This window comes from Apus apus, chromosome 5 (genome assembly GCF_020740795.1).
Source record: "Apus apus isolate bApuApu2 chromosome 5, bApuApu2.pri.cur, whole genome shotgun sequence".
Lineage (NCBI taxonomy): Eukaryota > Metazoa > Chordata > Aves > Apodiformes > Apodidae > Apus > Apus apus.
The window spans coordinates 44,845,431-44,868,877 of NC_067286.1; the positions used below are offsets into that span (position 1 = coordinate 44,845,431).

The 23,447-nt window shown below is 35.7% G+C and overlaps 1 protein-coding gene across 1 annotated transcript in view; it reads right to left on the reverse strand.

The window, feature by feature from the left end:
- CEP128 (centrosomal protein 128) overlaps nucleotides 1-23,447 on the reverse strand; it is a 124,300-nt gene that overhangs the window by 94,853 nt on the left and 6,000 nt on the right. The window contains exons 2-8 of the mRNA XM_051620900.1: nucleotides 22,974-23,134; nucleotides 21,463-21,549; nucleotides 17,810-17,936; nucleotides 16,758-16,879; nucleotides 14,207-14,298; nucleotides 13,399-13,471; nucleotides 4,497-4,613 (exon numbers count right to left, since the gene is read on the reverse strand). Of these exons, the coding sequence (XP_051476860.1) occupies nucleotides 4,497-4,613; nucleotides 13,399-13,471; nucleotides 14,207-14,298; nucleotides 16,758-16,879; nucleotides 17,810-17,936; nucleotides 21,463-21,549; nucleotides 22,974-23,120 (765 nt within the window). The 5' untranslated portion in view covers nucleotides 23,121-23,134. The remainder of the gene's footprint in view (nucleotides 1-4,496; nucleotides 4,614-13,398; nucleotides 13,472-14,206; nucleotides 14,299-16,757; nucleotides 16,880-17,809; nucleotides 17,937-21,462; nucleotides 21,550-22,973; nucleotides 23,135-23,447) is intronic.

Below are 23,447 nucleotides of genomic sequence, written 5' to 3' on the forward strand. Positions count from 1 at the left end.
GGTCTCACAGTCCTCAATTCTAGAGTTATTAAAAGAAAGCAACAACAGAAGATGATGGCCAATGGAAGACAAGGAACAACTGAGCAAATCACTATCACTCCTCAAAAAAATTCAGGTTAATGAATTTACATGGGTGAATCGAAGCACTCCACTCCAAATGTAGTAGGGACCAAAAAATTCCAATATCATCACTGTTCAGGTTAGTAATATTATTGTAGCAAGCGTCACTAAATGAAATTAGGAAACAAAATTAAACCCAAATTGTTATAGACATCTCCAAACCTTCATGTAGAGAACCAGTGCAGATATTCATTAGAGTTCACTGTATTACCCCTAGATGTGTTCAGGCTACATCAGGGGAGGACATCTCATTTACTGGAAAGAACCTTGGCTGATTCTTCTGATACTCCTGGCCAAATATAAGCCACCACAAGAGGAAGAGCTGATTCCAAAGTAGCCTATTCCTATGTTCATTGTGTTCATTAAGAGTAGTTTCACCTATAGTGTACCCTAAAAATCTTTGAATAAGTATGCACTGAATGAAGAGATTCACAATTTTCTGTAATCAGTCCTCAGCAACATTCTCTATATCCCATAAGGGATCAAAGGAGTGCACTGATGATACTCCTGCAGACTTGCAAATAGCACCTGCTATAGCTGAGGAAATAAATATGCTTCTACGATGGAGTCTCTGAGAATCTTTGTTCTTGAAAATTCTCTCAGCTATCCAGTAATCTTTGTGGCAAATGCTACCACCAAGTGACAGGAGATCAGTAAGAAAAAAGTTAAATTACATCAGATATTTCACACAAAATTCAGTGATTCTTATGAGGAATAATTATTTTCTTTATTATTATTATTATTATCATTATTTTAAAAAATTACCTTGTAGGCTTTGCTGAAATTACCTACTTAAAATCTAGGATAATTAAAAAACAAAGGTGTAAACTATTGAGTTTTTCTAACAGCTTTGCTCAGAGATCTTCAAAGCCAAATTGAATTTTATCTATAGTATAGAACAATAAAAAATACCTTAGCAAAATACATTAAACAATTACATTTGTTTAAGCAATGAGAAAAATCAACAAGAAGCCAACTGCTACACAGCTTGAAAATACATTGTTGAAATAACAACCTTTTTTAACTATTCACATTCACAAACTTTAAATACTTCATAGTCTTAAATTACATTATTAATTCTATTTTGTTTGCCACATTGAATCTGATCATCTATAACACCACATAAAAAGAAGAAAATTTGAAAAAAAAAAATCAAAAAACAGAAGCTCAAAACTCTCATCTGCTACACTCAATTCTTGGACTCTTTTGGTGATTAGACAAGTTCTAAACTTTTTGCCTCCTTAGATATTTTCATATTCCTATTTATTCTATAATTTATATTTAACAACAAATTAATTTTCTTCACAAAGCTTTCCCACACAGCAACCTCTCAGGATGATAGTACACAGAGAGGCAGCATGTATAGTATCCAGGCCACTTTGTTCTCAAAAGCAAGTCTTCTTCAAAAGGTAGAGCATAAATTGGTCCAATATTCCAATGTGAGAGCAAAAGAGCCCCACCAACTGTTTAAGAGATGTTGAACCATGCCTGATAAACACAAACACTATCCAGAAGTGAGACCATTTTCTACCTAGAAAAGGAAAAATGAATGTTCAATGGTGAAGGTAGGTGAGAAAGCTGTATGGAAGCTTGTAGAAAGGGTTCAAGACCTAAGGATCTTAGCAACATTGGAATCTAAAGACATCTGGCATGTAGGAATTTGCAACACTGTCACAAAGATGTTCTCCAAACTGTTCAGACAGCAACAAGACAAGAAATAACAGCAAGAGAACATAATATTTGTTGCTACTAGGAGTGTTTCAAGGGCAATACTGTTGTTATCTGTCAAAGAATGTTTGCCTAATACCTACTGAAAGAATCCTCCTTCTACACTTCTCAGCTCACAACACCAAGTTCTATTTTGCATGTTAAAAGTTAGAAGCTCTGGAAAAAAAACATAATTCATTGCAACAGGGATAATTATGTTTTACTGTGATACTCAAATACCAGGACAAGAGTTCAGTCCAAGAAATCCAGAGTCATGACTGAGATCAGCCACCCAGAAGGACAATTTGGAGATATAAGCTCCTGAAGATAATCACCAAGAATGTGATTTTCCTCCAAGTAGCAGCAGCTGTGAATGTACAGCATGTGCAATAAGCCTGTTCCATTTAGGACTGGCTCTAAATCTTGGCACGAGCAAATCCTAATAGTACAAGTTTACCAAGCAGACCAATAGGTGCTGAGCTTTCCTGTAAACTTAAAATGAGGACTCCAAATTGAAGTTTTGAACGGTGGTCTAAAAAAAAAAATCTCTGAAATAGAAAGGGGCTTCTTGGGAAAAATAATTTAGAAAAATAGGCACAGAAAAAATAGAATTTGCAGGAATCACAGAATCTTAGGAGCTGGAAGGGATCTCGAAAGATCATCTAGTCCAACTCCTCTGCCAGAGCAGGATCACCTAGAGTACATCACACAGGAACAAGTCCAGCCGGGTTTTGTATGTTTTTTGGGATGTTTACATGGAACCTCCTATGTTCCAGTTTGCACCCACTGTCCCTTGTCCTATTACTGGACATCACTGAAAAAAGCCTGGCTCCATCCTCCTGACACTTGCCCTTAACATATTTGTAAACATTGATGAGGTCGCCCTTCAGTCTCCTCTTCTCCAAGCTCAAGAGACCCAGCTCCCTCAGCCTTTCCTCATCAGGGAGATGTTCCACTCCCTTCATCATCTTTGTGGCTCTGCACTGGACTCTCTCAAGCAGTTCCCTGTCCTTGAACTGAGGGGCCCAGAACTGGACACAATACTCCAGATGTGGCCTCACCAAGGAAGAATATAAGGGGAGGAGAACCTCCCTTGACCTACTAACCACACCCTTTCTAATACACCTCAGGATGCCATTGGCCTTCTTGGCTACAAGGACACATTGCTGGCTCATGGTCATCCTCCTGTCCACCAGGACCCCCAGGTCCCTTTCTCCTACACTGCTCTCCAGCAGGTCAGCCCCCAACCTGTACTGGTACATGGGGTTGTTCCTCCCCAAGAAGAAAAGGAGAAAAGATTAAAACCTCTTCATCTACCTCTTCATTAACAGCTGTTAAGCTTAGGGAAATGGAAGGTCAGGGATGTACTTAGTGTTTCATATTCAAAAGATGAGCTACTAGGAAAAAAGGTATCCAGTTTGAGGGCTCATGATCACATAGCCAATCATATGAAAGTGTTTGAAATACATTCGAATTAATTCATTTGTACTCAAAGTTTTCCTTCTAAGGAAACCATGGCAATATCAACACATCTTTACAGATATAAGTTATCCCTTTAACAGGATAAAAAGTCTGAAGGTAACACTTATCAAATTACACCAGCTCATTTAATTAAGCATCTCTCTACCAGACTGAAGGTACAACCAAAGAATCTAGAAATTGACATTGGTATGTTAAAGAGCAATGAAAACTGTAATAAAGGTCTTAAGTTCTTTTCACCCACTAGGACATCAAGAGGGAGAAAAATGAAAGAGTAACTGTTTCTGAAATATTAGCAGAAACACTACAAGCATTTTGATAACCATTACTTCCTATCTATATCAGAAGAGCATGTTACCTTCTTAAATATGACTTCTTTGAAGGGTCTCTAGCCTTACATGCAATACAAAGCATCAATCTAAATTAAGGTTTCACCACATCCCTGCACAATATAAAACGACCACCTTCCAAAAAGCATGTATAGTGGTGCAAATATTAAAAGCGAAAAAAAAGGAACTGCTCATTTCTTCTCAACAATAATAATCTATTGCATGGTAAGAAGAAACACTGCAAATCACATCTTAAGGGGATATGAAATAAAAAGTTACACTATGTTAAGGCACAGATATTTCAAATAGCAGTAAAATCAGAAAGAGAGAGATGTATTTTACATACATTTCTTAAAGCAACCATAAAAAAGTTACTAGCTACTACCAATTTTAATTCGTAATATAAACATTTGAATTTGTCTGATGAATTATATTTTATACTTCATCAGATACTGTTGAATGAAACTGTTTGAAAAGCAAGGAAGGCTGTCTGGCCACTAGAGTGCATTTGATTGCTTGTGGAAATTAAAAATAAACTGCTCACTGCAAGCAAAGTTTACATTTTAGAAAATGAGATGTTTTAATTGAGGTAACCCAGCTAATTACTTGGTTTTGCTTGTTTGGGGTTTGAGGGATGGTACAGGGGGTTACCAAAAAAGTCTAAATATAGACAGGACAGCATAATGAAGAACAGAGACCGTACCTGTTGGCATCTGGTTGTCAAAACAAGCATAATTGGACTGACACAGTTAATAGAATGTGCCAAAGATATGAGCATTTTGCCAGTTTGACAGGTATAGGCTCAAAAATGCAGCACTTTCCTAACTTAATCCTGAATACAGGAAGTTTTCATTTGCATACCTCTTGTAACTGAAGAGACATATGTCCTAGTTGGTCCTGGCGCCGTTCTACAAGCTGTCTTTCAGCACGCATTTCTTGTTCTAGCTCCTGAATTCTTCTCTCTACCCGTTCTGATACCTTCAAAAGGAAAAAAAAACACCCTGCAGGAAATTAATGCATCTTTTGCCACACACTAAGGTAAAAAGGGCAGAAAAGGTAAACAGAGTATGGGGCAGAGAGAACAGAGAACACAATTTTATTTTATTGGTATGGAAAATAACTAGAGTTGTATCAGTGAGTACTCCAGAAGTACTCAAGCAGTGAACTGACCTGCTATCTTGCTAGCAATATCCTCCTTTAGGTATATGCATATTTTTCTCTACAGTAGTCGTTCTATTCAAGTGCTAAATACCTCAATATCGAGCTCGGTGCAGCCTAACCTGAAGCTGAAATACAAAAATCTTAGCTTCTCTGTCACAGGCATTATTAACATCTGGAGAGTAATTTCTTTCACATCTCCAGTCTGTAAAACAGACCAATGTTTGCCTCTTTCATACTCTGAAATCTGTGACTGAAAAAAACAGTAAAAAAGAGCTAAGTTACATCACTTGAAGACTTTTTCCCAATATTTTCTGAATCTATATATGAACTAATACAAACAGTAGTTATTTGATAAGGCAATTTGGATTATAAACACAATAATTCAACCTTAAATTACAATACCAGAAGTACTTTATTTTTGCATTTCAAGCTGCTAGCAAACAGCACCCTCTCATGGTCAGCAAATTAACACTGTTAATGTTGAAGACTAAGGAAAATTTTTCTGTATTATTACCTCCTTACCTTAAAACTATTTTTAAAAATCACTAGAAAGCAATATATCCAATACTGAATGGTATTTACATAGAAAGACTTATAAAACATTCAACTATTACTTTCTGATGTATGTGGAGGGGAACAAGTTCTCATCTGTACTTTCACCACCATGCATGCTTCTACTATCACTAGGTGTATGTGTAAAAAATTTTAACATGAGCAACACAGTTGTGTAGCAACAAAAACATAATTAAGGTTACATTTATATTCTGGGCTTCACAGTACAGCATGTTTAAAGACTGAAAGACTTTTTCTTTACAACAGAATATGTCAGTTTGAAAAAGCTTCTTGTTTGCACAGCCAGATGATTAGTTAGCTTCCAATTTGGAATTTTCTATTTTCTTTTAAAACCACAAGGAGATGCTAAAAAAAAAGTACTGCATCAAACCACACCTCTCACATAACTTATGAAAGTTCCACAGTCATAATCCAGAATAATTACTAAAAACTAAGGTGTAAAAGATAAGGACCACATCACAATATTTGTATTTGTTTTGACAACTACTACTTAATGTTAACTCTAACAATTCACAAAATACTCCAGCTAAAGAAACAATTATACTATGTAGCAGGAACAGAAAATAACATTTTGTAGTAAGTCGTTCCATCTTTGCTGAAAACTGGGAAATATCCGTCATCCTTTTCTCCAGATATATCCGAAGTACATAAATGAAACAAAGTCATGCTTTTACATTTTTAAAAATCTTGGCTATGTGTGTCTGAGGGTGGAAGCTTTCTCATCTCTCTTACACATCTTTTTCAAGTGAAGTTAAGAGAACATTAAAGCTGTTAAAGAAAATGTGTAATTTAGACTTGACAAAAGACCCAAAAGTAACATAAGCCCCAAAGAGGATATTCAAAAGCAGAAGTGGGTAACTTTCTCGCTGACTTGGGTCTAGTTCACCAAATGCACAGTAGATGACATGACAAGCAAGCTTCAAATTCCTGAAAACTTCAGATTTCATTGCAAATTATCACGAACGCAGAATGAGTAAGAAAGTAACTTTTCACTAACTACAGGATAGCACGTGATTTTCCTTACCTCTTTCAGTTCCCTCCAGAATACAACTGTTACCTTATTTCTAATAAGGTACTGAGAAAGGTGCATTCATTCCATTTGGCAGTTGCACAGGAATTTCAGAGTTATAGACATAATCCTCTTTAAAAAAAAAAAAACAAACAAACAAAAAAACCCCCACAAAATCAAAACAACACCAAAAGAAAAAAACAAAAAAACAATAAACAATGAAAACAACACATCAAATGTTGTGATGCTACTTATAACTCATTGGCAAAAAAACCTCTATCAAGAAATGATAGTACAGTGTTAGCTCATATTCTCTGTACACAGAGCACAGAGAGAGGAGGCTGGAAGGGACTTCAAAGGCTAGCATAGCAAACTTATTGCCTGGCTAAACAAATAACTTTTTATATCTATATCATTTTTCTACAAGCCTATCAAGTGCTCAAAAACACTCACAGAAAACTTCCACAGCCTCCCTAGACAATTAATTCACAGAATCGCAGACATTTAGGGGTTGGAAGGGACCTCTGGAGATCACTGAGTCCAGCCCCCATGCCAGAGAAGGACCACCTAGGGCAGGTCACGCAGAAATGCATATTCCATTGCCTTTGAAATGACCTGTCTTTCCTACAGTACAATTTTAGTCTTCCTTGCTGAATTTTACACCTATTAACCTTGTTCTGTTATAAACCACATTCAAGACTGAATAGTAGATTTCAATTCTGTTTTCCAAAATATCTGAAGTCCACCTGCAAATGTAACAAGCATCTCTATGTTGCATCATTTACAGTACTAATAAAAACTTGAGAGAGAACTAGATAAGAACACCAACACATAAAATACAGTCCACTAGCTCCTCTAGTTTACTGGCTACACAGATATCTGGAGAGCTGCGTGTTTCTTCTAGACTATATTCAGTTTTACTATATCTTACTGAAAAGCATCAAGGTATAAAAAACTACTGCTTCATCCTTGTAAATTCCTTATATGATAATAGAGTATATTTTTTCTTGACAAATCTGTGTTGCCTTCTACTTAAAGATTCTTGCTTGCTCTTGATGTTTACAAATCAAGTCCTGGAAAAAATAATGTTCTCCTTTTTTAAGATCTGCTATTTTTCAATGTTCCAAGAACATTTTTTTCCTAAGTCACCCCCCAAGTCATCAATGAATACTCACTCCAAAATAGTCATCAAGTGATTTTAAGATAACTTCAGATAGTCATTTAAATTTCTCTCAGCAAATCTGAACCGGGTTATTTAAAAATATTTTCCATGCCTTCCAAGGTCTTACACTTCCATTGCTGGTCACTAACTTGCAGCTTAACTTGTTGGCAAATATCAACGTTAAAGAGGTATTAATCAGCAATCAACTTTCTTGGCATACTGTGTCAGTGGTTTTCCCTCTTCTGCAAGGAACAGACCAATTGCTTTGGTCTCCCTGAGAAATGCTAATGTATTTACAAGTGACTCATCATCACTCTTGATGTTTCTCTGTTGATTCATCCTATCATCTACCACTGTGGCCTTTCCACTCTCATGCATTTTTATGACTGTTCTTATTAATCTAATTTACTTTCCACTTTCTCTGTTCTTTCTCATTGTGTCTGAAGTAAATGCAGAACTTCAATTCTGCCCAATAGATATACTGCTACATTTCCTACACTTTGTTGTCAACTTTTCCCTTTTTAAGAGGATTTGCATAAAACATGTCTGAATATTTGCCCAACTCTCCAAATACTGAGGATTTTTCTGCGTGTAATGTCATTTCATAAATAAAAAATTTGCAACCTCACAAACTATTCCAAAAATGTATGAAATAACAAAAGACATAGTAAACAAAAGAACAAACCTTACACTATGAGCATATTGATTCTTGCCCTGGTTTGAGCCAGGATGAAGCCAATTTTGTTTTTACTGATATTTTTCCTTCAGTGAACTCTCTTTTAAGCAGCACACTTGCTGAAATGAGCAGCAAATTTTCCAGCTAGTGGACTGATAATGCCCGAATATTTATAGTTACTGCTGACAGACCAAGAACACGTTGCTCTGCATGTTGAATCTGCAGCTTTGGACACTAAAGGAGCAGAACAGTCGTATCTACAACCCCTCCCATAGGGAGGAACGGACTAGACAGATGGCAAAATTGACCAACAAGAATATTCCATCCCATATATAAATTCAGGGATCACAGAAGTCAAGCCCTTCTTCTTCCTTTTCCCTTCTTCTTCTTTTTTCCTTCTTCCATTCATGGCCAGCATCCAGAGGGGACTCCACCTAGCCATCTCCTTTGATCCCTAGGCTTGTGCATTCCTGAACCTCATAACTCTCCCTCAACTCTTGTCTACTCTGCCACTATTGCTAGCAGCAGTCCAGGACATTTTGGAACTGCTCACAGCCAAGGAAAGTGCTGTGGGAGTTGTTGCGGGGGCAGGGAAGTGATAGGGGTTTTGCACATTCCTAAACATACTTGTATATATTTGTACATATTTTCTTTTATCATTAGTATTTAATTAAAGCTGTCTAGTTTCGTTTTCAATCCAGTAAAGTCTCTCTCTTATTCTCTCTCCTTCTCTCTCCTTCCCTGCCTGGGTGGAGGGGAGAGGGCATCGAGAGCATTGTTGTCATAGGTTTAACTGCTGATCCTGAGTCAAACCGTGACAATTCATTAAAGCAATCATTTTTTCCATCAAATTTTTGTTGAATGACCAATAGGCAAAGAAAGTTGTTTCAGGATAAAGGAATAGGCAACACATTGGCTAACATTTCTTCAGATGGAAAAGTATTTTCTGGTAGACAAAATGTTTACTTAGTGTGAAACATTAACCCTGAAAAAGAGGGCCTCTTAAGATGAAGACAGCTTCATAAACACTACCTTTAGCCTATTTTATAAAGAACAATAATTATGAGATTAAGTTCTTTCATTTGTGTTCCTCATTCCCTAGTCTCCCCAAAACAACTTCAGTGGTACAGAACTGTCAAATATATTTAGACTTTGTGACATGTTTCAAGCAAGTAAGATCCTAGACAGAGGTGATCTCATAAATACTACATTTAGGGAAACAGAGAACTCAGCCTTTATTCCTTTGTTTTGGCTGTCAGCAAAGTACATACATTTAGTCTGAAATTAAATATTAGCCTATAATTTTTTTTTTTTTTATTTAGCATTATAAAAAAAATTAGGTTGGACGTATAAGAAAATAAAACTAGCAGTGAAGTGAGAAGGATGCAAAAAAATTGACATGGCACTTTGGAGGTATATCATGGTTGAAGCATTATATGGAAAGAACATGAAAGCTCTCGTACAAGGATTTAAATAACCAGGATACAATAGAAATTTTTGTAGGGTGACATGAAGACAAAAGGGTTAAAGTGCTAAGGGAAGAGACTGGGAAAAGAAGACAGAGAGCATGTAAGTCCATAGCAAGTTAGGCTTTACTATGTTGCAGCTTGCAACATAATAAAGAACCAAGTACTATCACTTATGGCTTCCTCTGCATTCTCTGAAAAAACTGCTAAATCACATTCATGTCCTAGCAATGCTTAGCAATAAGACCTCCATGAATGCTATAAACTTACATTCTCCATTTTGGAAAATTAGCATCATCACACACCATCACAAATATGGTCACTTACCACCACATTATCCAAATTATCTTTCATTTAAGCTACGGAATAAAAAAAGTTCCAACACAGGCCCCTCTAAATCTGAGGCAAGTCTTCTGATGTACTTCTGTGTACCTGCCAACAATCTCCCTTGTCAAGATGAATGCAAAAAACCTAATACATTCTTCCTCCCATCCTCCTCACAGATATTATCTCCCATGAACATCCTTTCTAGTTTGATCACCTTTATACCTAGTGATACTATGGCATTAAACAGGGTTTATCAGTGTGTATAACTCTGCAAACTTTTTTGTCAACTTTTCTTTTAACTTCCCTTACTGCATTTTTATATTTAACTGCTGATGTTTATCTAACCTTTCTACTTCTATCATTTGGCTATAACTTCGGAAGGACTCCTTTTTACCTTGTGTAGTCACATCAGCTATCTTTTGATCTCCTTCATGTCTTTCAATGCTTTAACTTGAAGTCACTACTGTAGTGTATTCAGATCACTTTCACCTTGTCTGGAAATATGCTACCCTCTTTTATTCCTTCAGATTTTTCTAAGCAGCTTTATTTTTTGTGCAACTCTCTTTCAGAAACCAAACATTATTCTAAGAGGTTTAACTTTTTTGCTCCAGTAGGGATGCCAAATGTAAGTTCGGTTTTGTCACTATTAGAAGATGATTATTTCACAGATTAAAAGCCATGCAAAGGATTCTTTTTTTATAACAAATAACTTGTTTTTTTTCGTCTGGAGTGTTTCTGCTTATTTGCTCCACAAAGCACACAAAGCAGTTAAATGCATAACCTAAAAATGCAGTTCCTTCAACATAGCATTTACCCTATCTACACTGGAGTGTTGACACACAACATTGCCTGTTTTTGTAGCTTCTTTGGCCTTCCTCAGTTCCTCACAGAGCCTATGACATGTAACAAGAGGGATAGACATAGAAGAAACTCAAACTCACTTCTCTTCCTTTGTCCCAAACGACCCTGACTCAGGACATTTCAAACCCTAAGACTACATATCTTGTCCTCTGGATCTGATCAAAGGCCTTAGTGTAGACAAATGATTCACTGAAGAACAACACAAAGAATATGAAGGTTCTGTGTAATGAAATGCTAGCACTAAATTATTGCATTCATAACATATTAGAATGTGATTTCAAGGATGCATTTTTAGCAGCACAGGCTACCTGATTAATAATAACACTAAGTGCTGTGTCTCTTGGTAAGGCTTTCATGTAGCAGCAAGATTTATGAAAATAGATTAGGCTATCTAAAAGTTCCCCCATCACCACTTAAATACAAAGAATAGAATGGAAGGGAGACATTTAAATCACATAGATAAATATAAACTTCTGGAAGATGCTGGATACTTAATTTACAAAAAGCAGCATCCTACTTCTTGAATTTCTCTCCTGTTTTTCAGCTTTCCACCATTGCTCTAGTGCACAAGTCTTGCTGACTGAAATCTATTTCAACAGATTTTTGTTGCCTTCCTTGTTATGACTTATTTTATCATCAATGCACACATCATGGCAGCTCCTCTCACAATATGTAATGTATGTGGAGAGCTCCTAGCTATAGGTCAAGTAAGATGATAAAGATATGCAAGTTATAACAAAGGCTGGACAAGTTCCAGAAAAGAAATCCACAGAGGGATCTTTCCTTAATACATATTTATTCTGCAAATTGAACCCCAGCAATTGTTTTAACCTTTCAAGGAGGTCTTTGAATGAGAGGCATTTTTTATTTTTCCTCCTTTTCTTTTCTTTTCCTCTTTCTGGTCTTCCCTCCATTTGGCCAATGTTCTTCCTAAAGACAGTAAGAAACAATGAGAAGAATATTCCAGCTGAAGTCTCTTCTAGTCCTACATGTGAAAACCATCTCACTACAGCTTATTGCAGTATTTGTATCTTCACTAAAAAATGTCAAACACTTCAGCTTTTATAGCTTTATTGCATGATAATGTTCTTTCCCAGCTAAGAGACTTAATCTTGTGGTATTTCTGTTACCTTTAGCAAACAACAGAAGGCTTCCTTGTTACACTTCACATCTCTCACTTTTTGCTTCTCAGGTCAAATGTTGTAACATTCAATTTCAAGTCCTAAAATCCTACTACAGGAGGTCAAAAAGTGCTAGTTATTTCCTTCATTAATGAGAAGACAGTGGCTGACAGCACTGCAGAGAACTGGGGAGGAAGGTTTGTTTCTCCCATTCAAAGGCATTGAACAGTAGTAGTGTAGCCATCTGCAACAGCTATTTGCTTGAGAACCATCTTGTAAAACTAGAAAAACACAGAGTTTTGCAAAAATAAAGAACTCTTTATCAGATAAACTGATACAGCAGAGATAACATTCTAACAAAGACAGTTTGTTTTCTTTTCCTAGGAAGGCTGACAAGGCAGGTCTTCCTCCACTGATGGATTCTATAATATCAAGCACATAACTGGTACTGATAGATTACAGTCTCATGAATTTCTGTCTAACTTCATCCAGAGACAGGAACTTAAACAATTATTAAGTCTGCTGGTGTCAAAAAGTGGTGTTTGCCAACAATATTGTTATCAGTGACAAACATATCAGTAAAACTCTTGACAAGCATTTAGTACCAGTTCATGCAATTTTAGGGCAAGATGAATCACCTATGGGAAAATAAGGACACAAAACACTTGCTCTGAAAAGTCAACATTGTTATTGATACCTTATTAATACTTACGCAAAACATACACTCAAGTCTTAGGAGCCCAGAACTAACTACAGGATTTTCACCCCTTAACTACTAGAGAGATTCTCAACTTCTCTTGTTCCTACAGTTACACTCTGTTTGACTTCCATCATAATAGCAGATCTCTTTCATACTTAAGTGGTATAGCAGTTAATCTGTTTCCAGTAGATCCAGAAGGGAAAGGGGACTACCATGGCTGTTCTGCCTCCTTTGTTACATTTGTCACAAAGCCTTTGGAGAAGAGTGCAGCCCACAGAGACTCTTCCATTATCCTGAACAGGTGACAACAATTGAAAAGGACAGGCAGGAAGGGAGGAAAAGGAAACAATATTATTCATGGAAGTAACAGAGGAAAGCTTGTATCTTTCAAAAGGTATATTCTAGTGTTCAAACCAATTTTCAAAGTTAAAAAGCAGCTTTCTCCAAGGCTGTGAATTTTAAAACAGAAAAATTCACTACATAAATGCTTGTAAAACACTCACTTTAACAAGTACCTGGAATACAAAACTTTTCTTGCAGACTTCATTATGGAAGGGTAACATTATAACAAGCTATAGTAGCCTAGATGACGTTCAGATACATGTACTAACATGCGGCACCTATTACCAACACACACATTAAATACGAAGCCCACATCCTGCTTCATGACTAAATATAAATCATCCTTTCATGTTAGTCACACTCACCGTTTCTTGTCTTTGGGACTCCGTGAGCCTTTCAGACAACTCTTCTAGAGTCTTTCTTAACTCAGCATCAGTCCTTCATAGAAAAATATATGTAATATTCTACAGTGCAAAAACTAAGTATCAACTATTATAATTTTAAGCAGCAACAATCTCCTGGATTTTTATGCTACTTCAGTTTGTTCTACAGCCTCTAAATTCCTAGCATAATTAGAGATGAGACTCAAGTGGAAAATTCATGACAAAAGCATTTCCATTCCTCAAGTGAAGGTAAGAGCATCTAGGTATCAGGTCAACAAGTACATAATTTTGAACATGTCTATATAGTCCTTTTGAATAGTACTAGCTCCTACTAGGAATTAGTAAACTAATTCCTGCTATTGATACTAGACAAAGCACCGTATGTTGAGACAGTATGTACTTTAAAAAAAAACTTTGGAAAAGAACATTATGGCCTGCATGATAGCTTGCCCTCAATGGACTCCAGTACCAAGAATAAATAAGGAGCAAAGCTGTAATAAAAGAAATTCCCAAGTCCTTGTCAGTTTGTCCATATATAAAAAACGAGGAAAAGCTACATATACTATACAAATCAGAACTGATGGATGTTATTTACATTTATAAATGCTGCACAAGATGACATAGAACTAGCAGTTCATAATACTGCTTTCATCTACATGTTGTGCAATTCCCCACTCTCCCCAAAATTATTTTTTTAAATACAAAAGAACAAAGGGGTTTAAGAATTATTTAAAAGCATAACAATTATTTTCCACACTATGCTTCACATGGAATTATATTCTGTTCATACCTATTTCTTCTTGAAAGCTCCCGACTGATGTCATCTCCCAGGCGAACTTGTTCACTGCTGAGATCTCGAAGAGACTGATGGAAAGAATGCAGCTGTAAATTAAAGCACACAAATTCAGCCAAGGCTTAGGAAACCTTTTTTCTGTAATATTCTAAAAATACATACACACATATATACATACTTATTTAAAATAAAGCAGATTAAAATACCCAACAAAATAATAAAATTCCATGAATTGCAGATGAGCCTGGAGTGGTGGATGAGGCTTCAACACTTCTAATTCAATCAACCTCACGATACTTGTGCATTGAAGTTTAATTTTCAGTACATTATTTGCTAAAACAGGTTATCCAACTATGTTTTTTTCATTATGGTTCAGAGCTTAGCCATTCTGGTTCTCTGACACTGCACCATCTTTTTAACCTAATGCAAAGCAAGTTGAAAGATCTGAACAGGTGAAATCACAAGAGGCACATTTCCTGCTAATAAATGCTAGTATAAGTAAAACAAAGTTCTGCCCAGCTATATTCCTTACTCTAAAAAGATGACAAATGAAATTGGAAGTGATCAAAAGAACACTATGATGCATTCAGGAACTGCCAAAGCACTGAGGAAAGGTATTTTACTGTGCCCAAGACTTTTCATACTACCAGACTGCTTTTTTTCAGAGGTTGGAAAAAAAACAAAAACAACAACTAACCACACCACATCCATTTTCCTCTGTAAAACCTCCCATTTCCCTCATTCAGCAGCCCCCAATAATTTCTAGTCAAAGTTTTTAATAAAATAAAAATTTAAAAAGTTATCCACCCTTCAGGGGATAAAAAGCAACATCCATCCTACTGCTGCCAACAACACTGTGGCCAGGACCATCATTATAAAAAGCCTGGTTTACAATACCCCCTTGTTCTATGCCCAAGACTTAAAACCTGGATCTTCCACAGCCCAGCTGTCTGCCCTCAACATTCAGACACTGGCACTACCATTTCCGCTGTGAGACTAGAAATTTCCACCTGACCCACAAGATTTGGAAAAGCACAACACATTTTCAGAATGTATCAGCCTAAGAAGGAGAGAGACCCAATTGTGTTAAATGCCCATTCAGCTGGAAAATTACCATACCTGGGAATGGGAACAAAAGGATTATGGTTACAGAAAGAAGAAAAAGCCACAGCTTTGGTTAAGCAGTACTGCTTTATCTCTGCCCCAATATCTACCTGTGGTTATGATCAATCACTACTTCTAGTTCATCATTCCTCAAAGTACTACACTCTTCTCACAAAGTAGTTAATGATTTACGAAAGTCATGTTGACTCACTGAAGAGCAAGAGTAAAGAATAATCCAGCAGTTACCATGAAAGCAGGAAAAAAAGCTATTTACTTACATAATTACTTACTATAAACTAGGAATTTTGTATGCATTGCAGGAAGTCCCTTGAATAAAATTTCTAAGGTATTTATAGACTATTTAGATGCAGTCTAAAATATTTCTAAGCTTTCTGGAAGCTTAGAAGGAAAGATTTCCATATAACATTATTTCCTTCTAAGGTTTATGTTCCACAATAACCTTGAAGGAGGAAGGAATTGGGGGAGAAACAGACTGAAAGGACAATGAGGCAGAGTTAAATAAAAGTCCAGGAATTTCTGTTGCACTCAGACTTCCCAAAAAGTCAACTGAGAGAATGTATTGTGGTTAAGTTTCAAATTAATTATTTAGCAGTTGAGACCAATTTAATAAGGTCAACATGAACGCCTTACAATCAGCCACTTTATTCAAAAATCAACTGCAACATCACTAGCAGAGGAACATTCTAATATTAGTCATAATACATTTCTCCTGGACAAATTAGTCCACACAGAAGGATTCACTCAACAAGGTCTAGGCACTCTGTCAGAAAAAGCAAAAAATGGATACTGAAATCTCCTCTGTAGGATATGGAAAGCCTATAATCTTACCAATTAAATTAATTCTTTTTTTCTGAAGAGTCTGCAACTAGACATAAATTGAGGAGTATGCCATACACATCATCTTATCCTCACATGATCTGCCTGAAGTACTGGGTCAAATTATCCTACTCCTAGGTCAGACTTAGAATTAAGATGGAGAACTAGCTGGCTGAAAATCAATATAGGCCACACTGAGGTAAACAGCAAAAGCAGTAATATCTTGTGCTACTAACTAAAGCAGAACAATCCCCTTTATAGCCATAGTGGATTTTAGCATGTAGGTGAATGTTAATGACATATTCAGAGATGATTTCTCTTTCTCATACATGGCCTAAAAAGCAGAGATTATTTTCATACATTCCTTTTGACATCACTACAATCTCCACCTTTTGATCTGTAATGACAGATCTGCATGAAACTTCATGACACTGACAAATACAAGAGGTGACTGCCTAATGAATAATTGTATGTAACATTGAAAGCACACTTCATAGCTGAAACATTCGTAGATGCATTATTAGAATAACCTCATTTGATGTAAAAAGAAAGACCGGTGACCATGTATTGCCTATTTGGGGAAGCAACTCCCATTTGTGCTCTGTACCTGGTCCAAATTATCTGCCTCATTGACAAATCGAACACTTGCAGATCTAGACCTTCGATGTTTATTGACCTGTGAGTCTCCATAATCCCTGAGAGGAGAAGTTGGCAGGAAGTGGTGATTCCCTTTAAGAGATAAGAGATAAAAAAATAAGTAGGAAGACAAAACTGTATGGGAAATTTTTCATTTTTACATCATGAAAAACACATTTCATCTTGCCAATATCCTTATAGGCCAGATTACAGACAAAACAAGTACTGAAGTAACATAAAATGCAGAGGCTACTTCTTGTTTATCTCTTCCTAGGATTCTTCATTATAAATATTTCTGGAATACAGCTATGTGATTGGTAAGAAAGAGGTTTCCTTTGTTCCTCCAAGCAATAGGTAGCTTTTTCCTCAAATTTTCTTTGTCCAGGCAACAGCTTTTCCTCCACCTGGATCTGTAGCTTCCAACTACAGTACTTCACAGCTTTTACATTAGAAAAATGAAAGTTTTAGAGCTTTCTACTAAAATATATTAAATGCTAATTCTGGAAGGAATACTCCCAAATACACCTTCTCCTAAAATAAAATTAATTTTCAGAGAGACGTGCAAGAAAAAATTACACTGGTTCCGTTTTTCCTTTTCCTGCTGAGCTTTACGTAATTTCATCCATAGATCCATAATCTTATGCATTTAAAATTTAACTTCCCTTTTTGCTGTGTAGCAAGCTTTAGAAGCTGCAATATTTTTTTTATTTAGCTTTAACTTCTGTGTATCTACAACTCATACAGTGGAAAAGGGATTTTCTCTACTGACAGAATCAATGTTTCATTTAAATCTCTCAGGATGTCATCAGAAAAGACTGTAACACAAAGCTTTAAGAATGTACCAAATAAACAGCTCCATAACTTAATGCAGGTCTCCCAAATTTCTAAACTGAATTTCTTTGAAGTAATCAATGATGACTTTTCACACCACTATCTTTACATATTTTTCTTCTAAATTTCCTCTTTCCAGAAAACAGCTATATGACATATTTTGAGTGCACTCAAGCACCTGAAGTATTTTACCTGACACTCCTTCTCCATCCAGATCACTAGGGTATAAACTTGAGAGAGAAGAACTTCTCATTCCAGAGTTTCGGGATAATCGCTGGCTCCTTAATTGACCTATAGACTGTTCCAGTGTTTCTTTTAACTGCACAGAAATTACAATTAACTGAAATATGAACATAGACTTATTTTTTAAAAATCATGCATGTAAGAGACTATTTTTCGAAAAGTCAGTAAAAGAATCAAAACTATTTTTAAGCCAAGTCTAACTGGGAATTAATAACAGCTTTCTTCAATATCTCATATGCCATATTCCCACAATTACAGCAAAACATGTTTCCAACATCAACAGTGTCAAATATCAGGTTTCTTAAAAAAGTGGTGCAAAAAACCAGGAAAACTCAAAAGAAAAATATGTCACCTACAACCAAAATAAGACCTATTTGCCCACGATGCTCAATAACAGTAAAATCAAGAAAACAACTTCAAATAATTTTTTTTAATTGGAAATTAAAATTGGAATTCCCTACCTGGAAACAATTTGACATATGGCTATCAAATTTCACTAACAGCTTTAAATTAAGCCCTACTTTTAGGCATCACACTTCCTGAAAAAGCTCCCATTCCCAATATAAGAATTCAGAACTAACTATATTCCTAAATAATTTCCTAATTTTTCAAACTTTCCTCTTATTTTCTAAGACTGCATTTGCTAACCTTGATGCTTTTCTCACACCTTTAATTTGACAATCCACAAAACATCCATTTCTAAAGGTTCACTTTTCCTCGCCCTAACAGTGGCTTGTACACAATGATTGAATTGCTGATTTAGTCTGGCAGAATTATAGACACCTCATTGCTTCTCTCTCCAGGCAACATTTTTTTCCTAAAGCATAAAACATTACTTTCAATCTTTCTGAATCTTTCAATGCTTAAGTTCTTTTTAAAGCATTACATTTTCATGATACGGCATTATTCAAACAACTTCATTATCACTAAGAAAACCTGAAACCAAAAACCTTAGGGATTTTCTAATGCTTTCTTAAAGCAGAAGTCCATACAACAATGCATGTACGTAACAAAAGATCACTTCTGTATTCAAAAAGCTAAAACTTTTTAAAAAAAAAAAATCACAAAAACACAAGAGGATCAAAGAACAAACAGCAAGGATTTAGTTTTCCAATGTAAGTTGGCTCTGTCAAAGACTTTTCTTGCATCTTTAATAGGACAATGAAAACTCTGATTTAATCTACAGGCGCTCAGTTTGTATACTTTAGCTTTAAAGCACTCATTTTTATTCTTTCTACCTGAAACCAGACAGCTGGATTTCTTTATTATATTTTTTTAAACAAAGAAACATGACAGTGTCCAGAGTTAACACCCTTACTCCTCAATCTGTTTCTTTACAACAGAAAAATGGTCAAAAAGTGTTAAAAATTTACACTAACACAGTCATATTTTAAGGTATTTGTGTTATCTTAAAAAAAACAAAAACCAAAAACGAAACCTTATTTATTAAAAGAATGAAGAGAGGCTAGTCACAGTAGAACAGAGATATTAAAAATATCCTTCATATTAACCAACCTGAATTCCATTCCTTGATATCTCATCTATAAGCTGTTTAAATCCCAACAAAACACTGCATAAAATTTTTTTGTTTTCCCTATTTTTTTCTTCTTTCTTTTGGTTAGGTTTAGTTTTGTTGGGTTTTTTAAATTTATTTAAAGAGATAAGCATCAGTGCCATCAGAAAAAAAAAAAAATCACAACAGATCCTTCTCAAGGGCTACTGACTTTTAAAATTCTCCAAAGCCTAACATGAGAAAAAAACCATTCCAAAGCATTCTCTCCTCCCTTCCTCTCCCTTTTCCCCACCCTAAAGACTGGAACAGACCTTTTCCTCTAACATTCTTGTCCTCCAGGGACATAACAAAATCACAGACTAAGACAGAAGTCAGCATGAGAATAACGTTGCTCTGGAACAGAGCACATATGGAGAGTATAATGTTCCCTTCTTTAGAGAATCAAGAATAGCAACAATGAAATAAAATTCTGAGCAGCAAATCTTCCTGACCCTGTAAGTTACGTAGCAAATTTTGCATTGATTCACAGGCAGACACCAGGCACTTCAAAGTGGGATAGTGAAAGTAATTTATAAAGTAGAATGGAAAAGAGCTCCTCAGCAGCCCAACAGTCACCAATTCATGAATGCAAATATGCTTCACAAAGGTCTGAAGAAAGTACTTTTAAGGAAAAGATCACAAAAAATTCAAGAGTCAGACAGTACAATAGTCAGCACAACTGACAGAACTGAAACATACCCCATTTGAAGCAAAATATTCTTAGATAAATAGTCTTGCTTAATATGGTAAGAACACTTGACAGACTATTATTGTGAAAAAAAAAACCAACAAGAATAACAAAAAAAACAAATTAGCATCCAAATAAGAAATATATTCAAGTTTTTCTTAAATATTTATTGTAGAAGGAAAACAGATTCACTGTTTCCTGATTCCAGCTGCTTCTTCCCACGTGTCAAATTCATACAACATACACAAGTGCACACTTCTGCTTCAGAAAGGGATCAGGAATTCAGAAACATGCTATCTTTACTAATAAGACTGAATTTATTATTTAAAGCTCAAGCACAAGATGGTTCATGTCTAGATTTCTCCTCCACTTGTGCCATAATAAAAACCACCTGGCATGACTAAGAAGAATGGACCTGAAATAAAAAATAAACTTGAGTGCTGTCTCACTCACTTGGTAGTTCCTATGGGAAAATCTTTCCAGAATAACAATGTTGAACTCCATTTAGTATACACATTTGTTAAAACAGACGATCTTAAATTGTTCCAATGCCCATCAGAAACTCCACACATTCAATACCTAAGTAGAGCTTATAAATACACATGCAGCATTCAAACAGAAAGAAAAAAAAGGCATATATTATCCCAAATTACTTCCTTGCAGAGCTTGTGCATACTGATTTAGAAGGCAAGCTGTCTGAATAAAATAAGCCTTATTTTCTACACACTTGCTTTTCCCCCTCTTTTTCTTTACCCTCAGATGCAAAATACTCCTACCTCTCATATGTATCTGTTTCAAAGCAGCACCTGCTGCAGTTTGTTTGTAACCAAGTTATAAACATTTCTTGCCCTACCAGCAGTAATTTGTTCTACTTTCTCTGCCTAGATACCTATTTTCTAACTCATAGAAGCTTGATATTTGAGAATTTCACCCCTTCTGCAATTCAGAGAAAGCTGGTCAACAGATTTAGAAGCTGTTGCAGAATGACAGGAAAAAAACCTACAGCAGTGTGATCACAATCACATTCCCTGCTGTAAATCAATTTTTATCTTATCATTTATTTATGCAAAAGAAATATGTTTCCTAATACTTTATTTTCAGCTATGCATTTTGTACCTGGCATAATATTATAACAATCTTTGTGGTGCTTATAAACCAGAAAAGTAATGAAGCTATAAGACCTGCCAGAGTTTCACTATATACAACTATAGTTCGGTTTACATTGCTCAAATAAATATGAAAAGTTTCTGTTTACATCTACTGAACTCTTGATATATTCTGTCCACTACTACCAAATCTTCACCTATGAATGCTATTAGCAGAAAAGATTTAAGAAGTTAAGATAAAATGAATGTTGCTCACAGTTGCTATTGCTTCGGTTTGTTCCTTGTTGTATTCTCTGTATTGTCCTAGCAAATGGTCAACATGTCTTAGATTTCTGTTGGTATCCTTAAAAAAAAAGTTTGAGGAAGAAAAGTCAAAACAGAAATCTCCTTTAATCAAACATTACTTTTGTCTTTATCATTCTTGGTTTCTAAGAGTAAATTGATAACACAGCACTTTTTAAAGGGTCTAAGAATTCAAAATCCATTGAAGTAACCACAATCTGAAGGTGTAAACATGGCTAAAGGGAAGGAAAAAAATAAAAATCCAAAAACACATTCATTTACAATACAGCAGTAAGGTCTTGGCTTCAAACAGAAAGTGTTTTAAGTTTCAACCATTCTGTAGAAAAACCTTTTTATTCCAAAGATCTTAACCTTACCTGCCTGTAAAAGAGGACTAAGTTAAGTGAGAAATAACAAATTTTTGAAGATCCAACACATTAGGCAAGCTCTCTGCATAAGATCCCTGCATGAGGACTCTCTGACCAGATGAAGAGATGAATCAGATGGCAGATGTTCTGAAAAGCAGTCCTTTAAATGCAATTAGCTTAAAATTATAATTTCAGCAGAGCAGCTAGGAAGAGGCTAGACAGAAATAGGACAATACCAGAGAGTTTCTTTCAAAAAAAGAGTGAGATTTCATGCTTATTAACTCATCTATTTCTACCTTCATGATTATTTTCCAGATAAGTAGTTTTGAAGTTTAAATTCAGCATTCTATATGGATTTTTCTCTTCTCACTTATTAAAAAGGAGAAAAAAAAAAAATCCCAGCAAACATTACTTCAATACAAGAGGTAATACATAAGCTAATCCACTCCAGGTTTTCAGAATTGCCAACTAGAGAAGAATGCAAATGATTTCTCTAACAATAAATGGTGTCAAGGTAGCCAAATGTCTCCTCCCACTTGCAAAACAGATTCAGAGATTTCCTTCACTGTCTCCACTGAAGAAGCAGGAATTAAATGAACACTTTTTCCTGCACAGACATGGATCTCTTCCAAGTTTACAAACACTGCTTCTCACTGTGATGTTGTACATCTAGAAAATACCTGATTTGTAAACTCCATCATGACAGCATTGACTGCCTATATATTTTCTTTATTAGGAACTGGGAAATTTTACACAGTACAAGACAACAAAGATGGGTCTGGAACCTTCTGCTACAAAATTTAATGCCTCTTGTGAGAATCTGACAAAGTTTATTTGGCATTATTCCATTTGCTAACTTTATAAACAGTATTACCAAATACCTCAATTTTTCTAACAATATTCTATGACTTTCTGAAATAATGGCTGTGTGAAAGTGTAACAAGCCACATACTTTCAGCTCAGAGGCAATATGATCAATTTCCCAAAACATTTTGGTTTGTACAGAAAACAGCATTTCCCATTATTAAGTATTTTCCACAACTTCAGAAAATGAAAATTTGACCCTTACAGAAATGCAGACTATATAAATAATTTAAAACTGTATTTTGTAAACAACCTGTAAAGTGTTTGCTAAAGTATGGATCTTCTCTGTAACTTCTTCAGCACCATAGTTCCGGGCTCTGTTGTGGGATGCTCTCAAAGGTGGTCGCCTTCCTATTCGACTTCTAAGAAAGTTGTCTGAATCACTGGATGAATCTGCCATTAGTATCTCGGAGCCTAGGAGCGAAGACCAGAAAAAGTAATGAGTGTTAAATCCTGATTGTAACTGAACAGTCTCTGACTCCCAAAGCAACTTCATAGACAACATTAGCCTTTCTGGTTCAGATAAGCAGGATGCATTTTTGAAGCAAATCTTCCAACTGCTACTCAGTTATTATGTTTGTTCATACCATGAAGCAGTGCCAAGGTGCAAGAGGCAGAGCCCATTAGGGAAGAAGTAACTCAAAAGATGGACTCTCACTACTTCTAAGTGTTCAGTATCATGGATAAGACTATAGCCCAAAGCAAATTCTCTATCGAAAACATACAC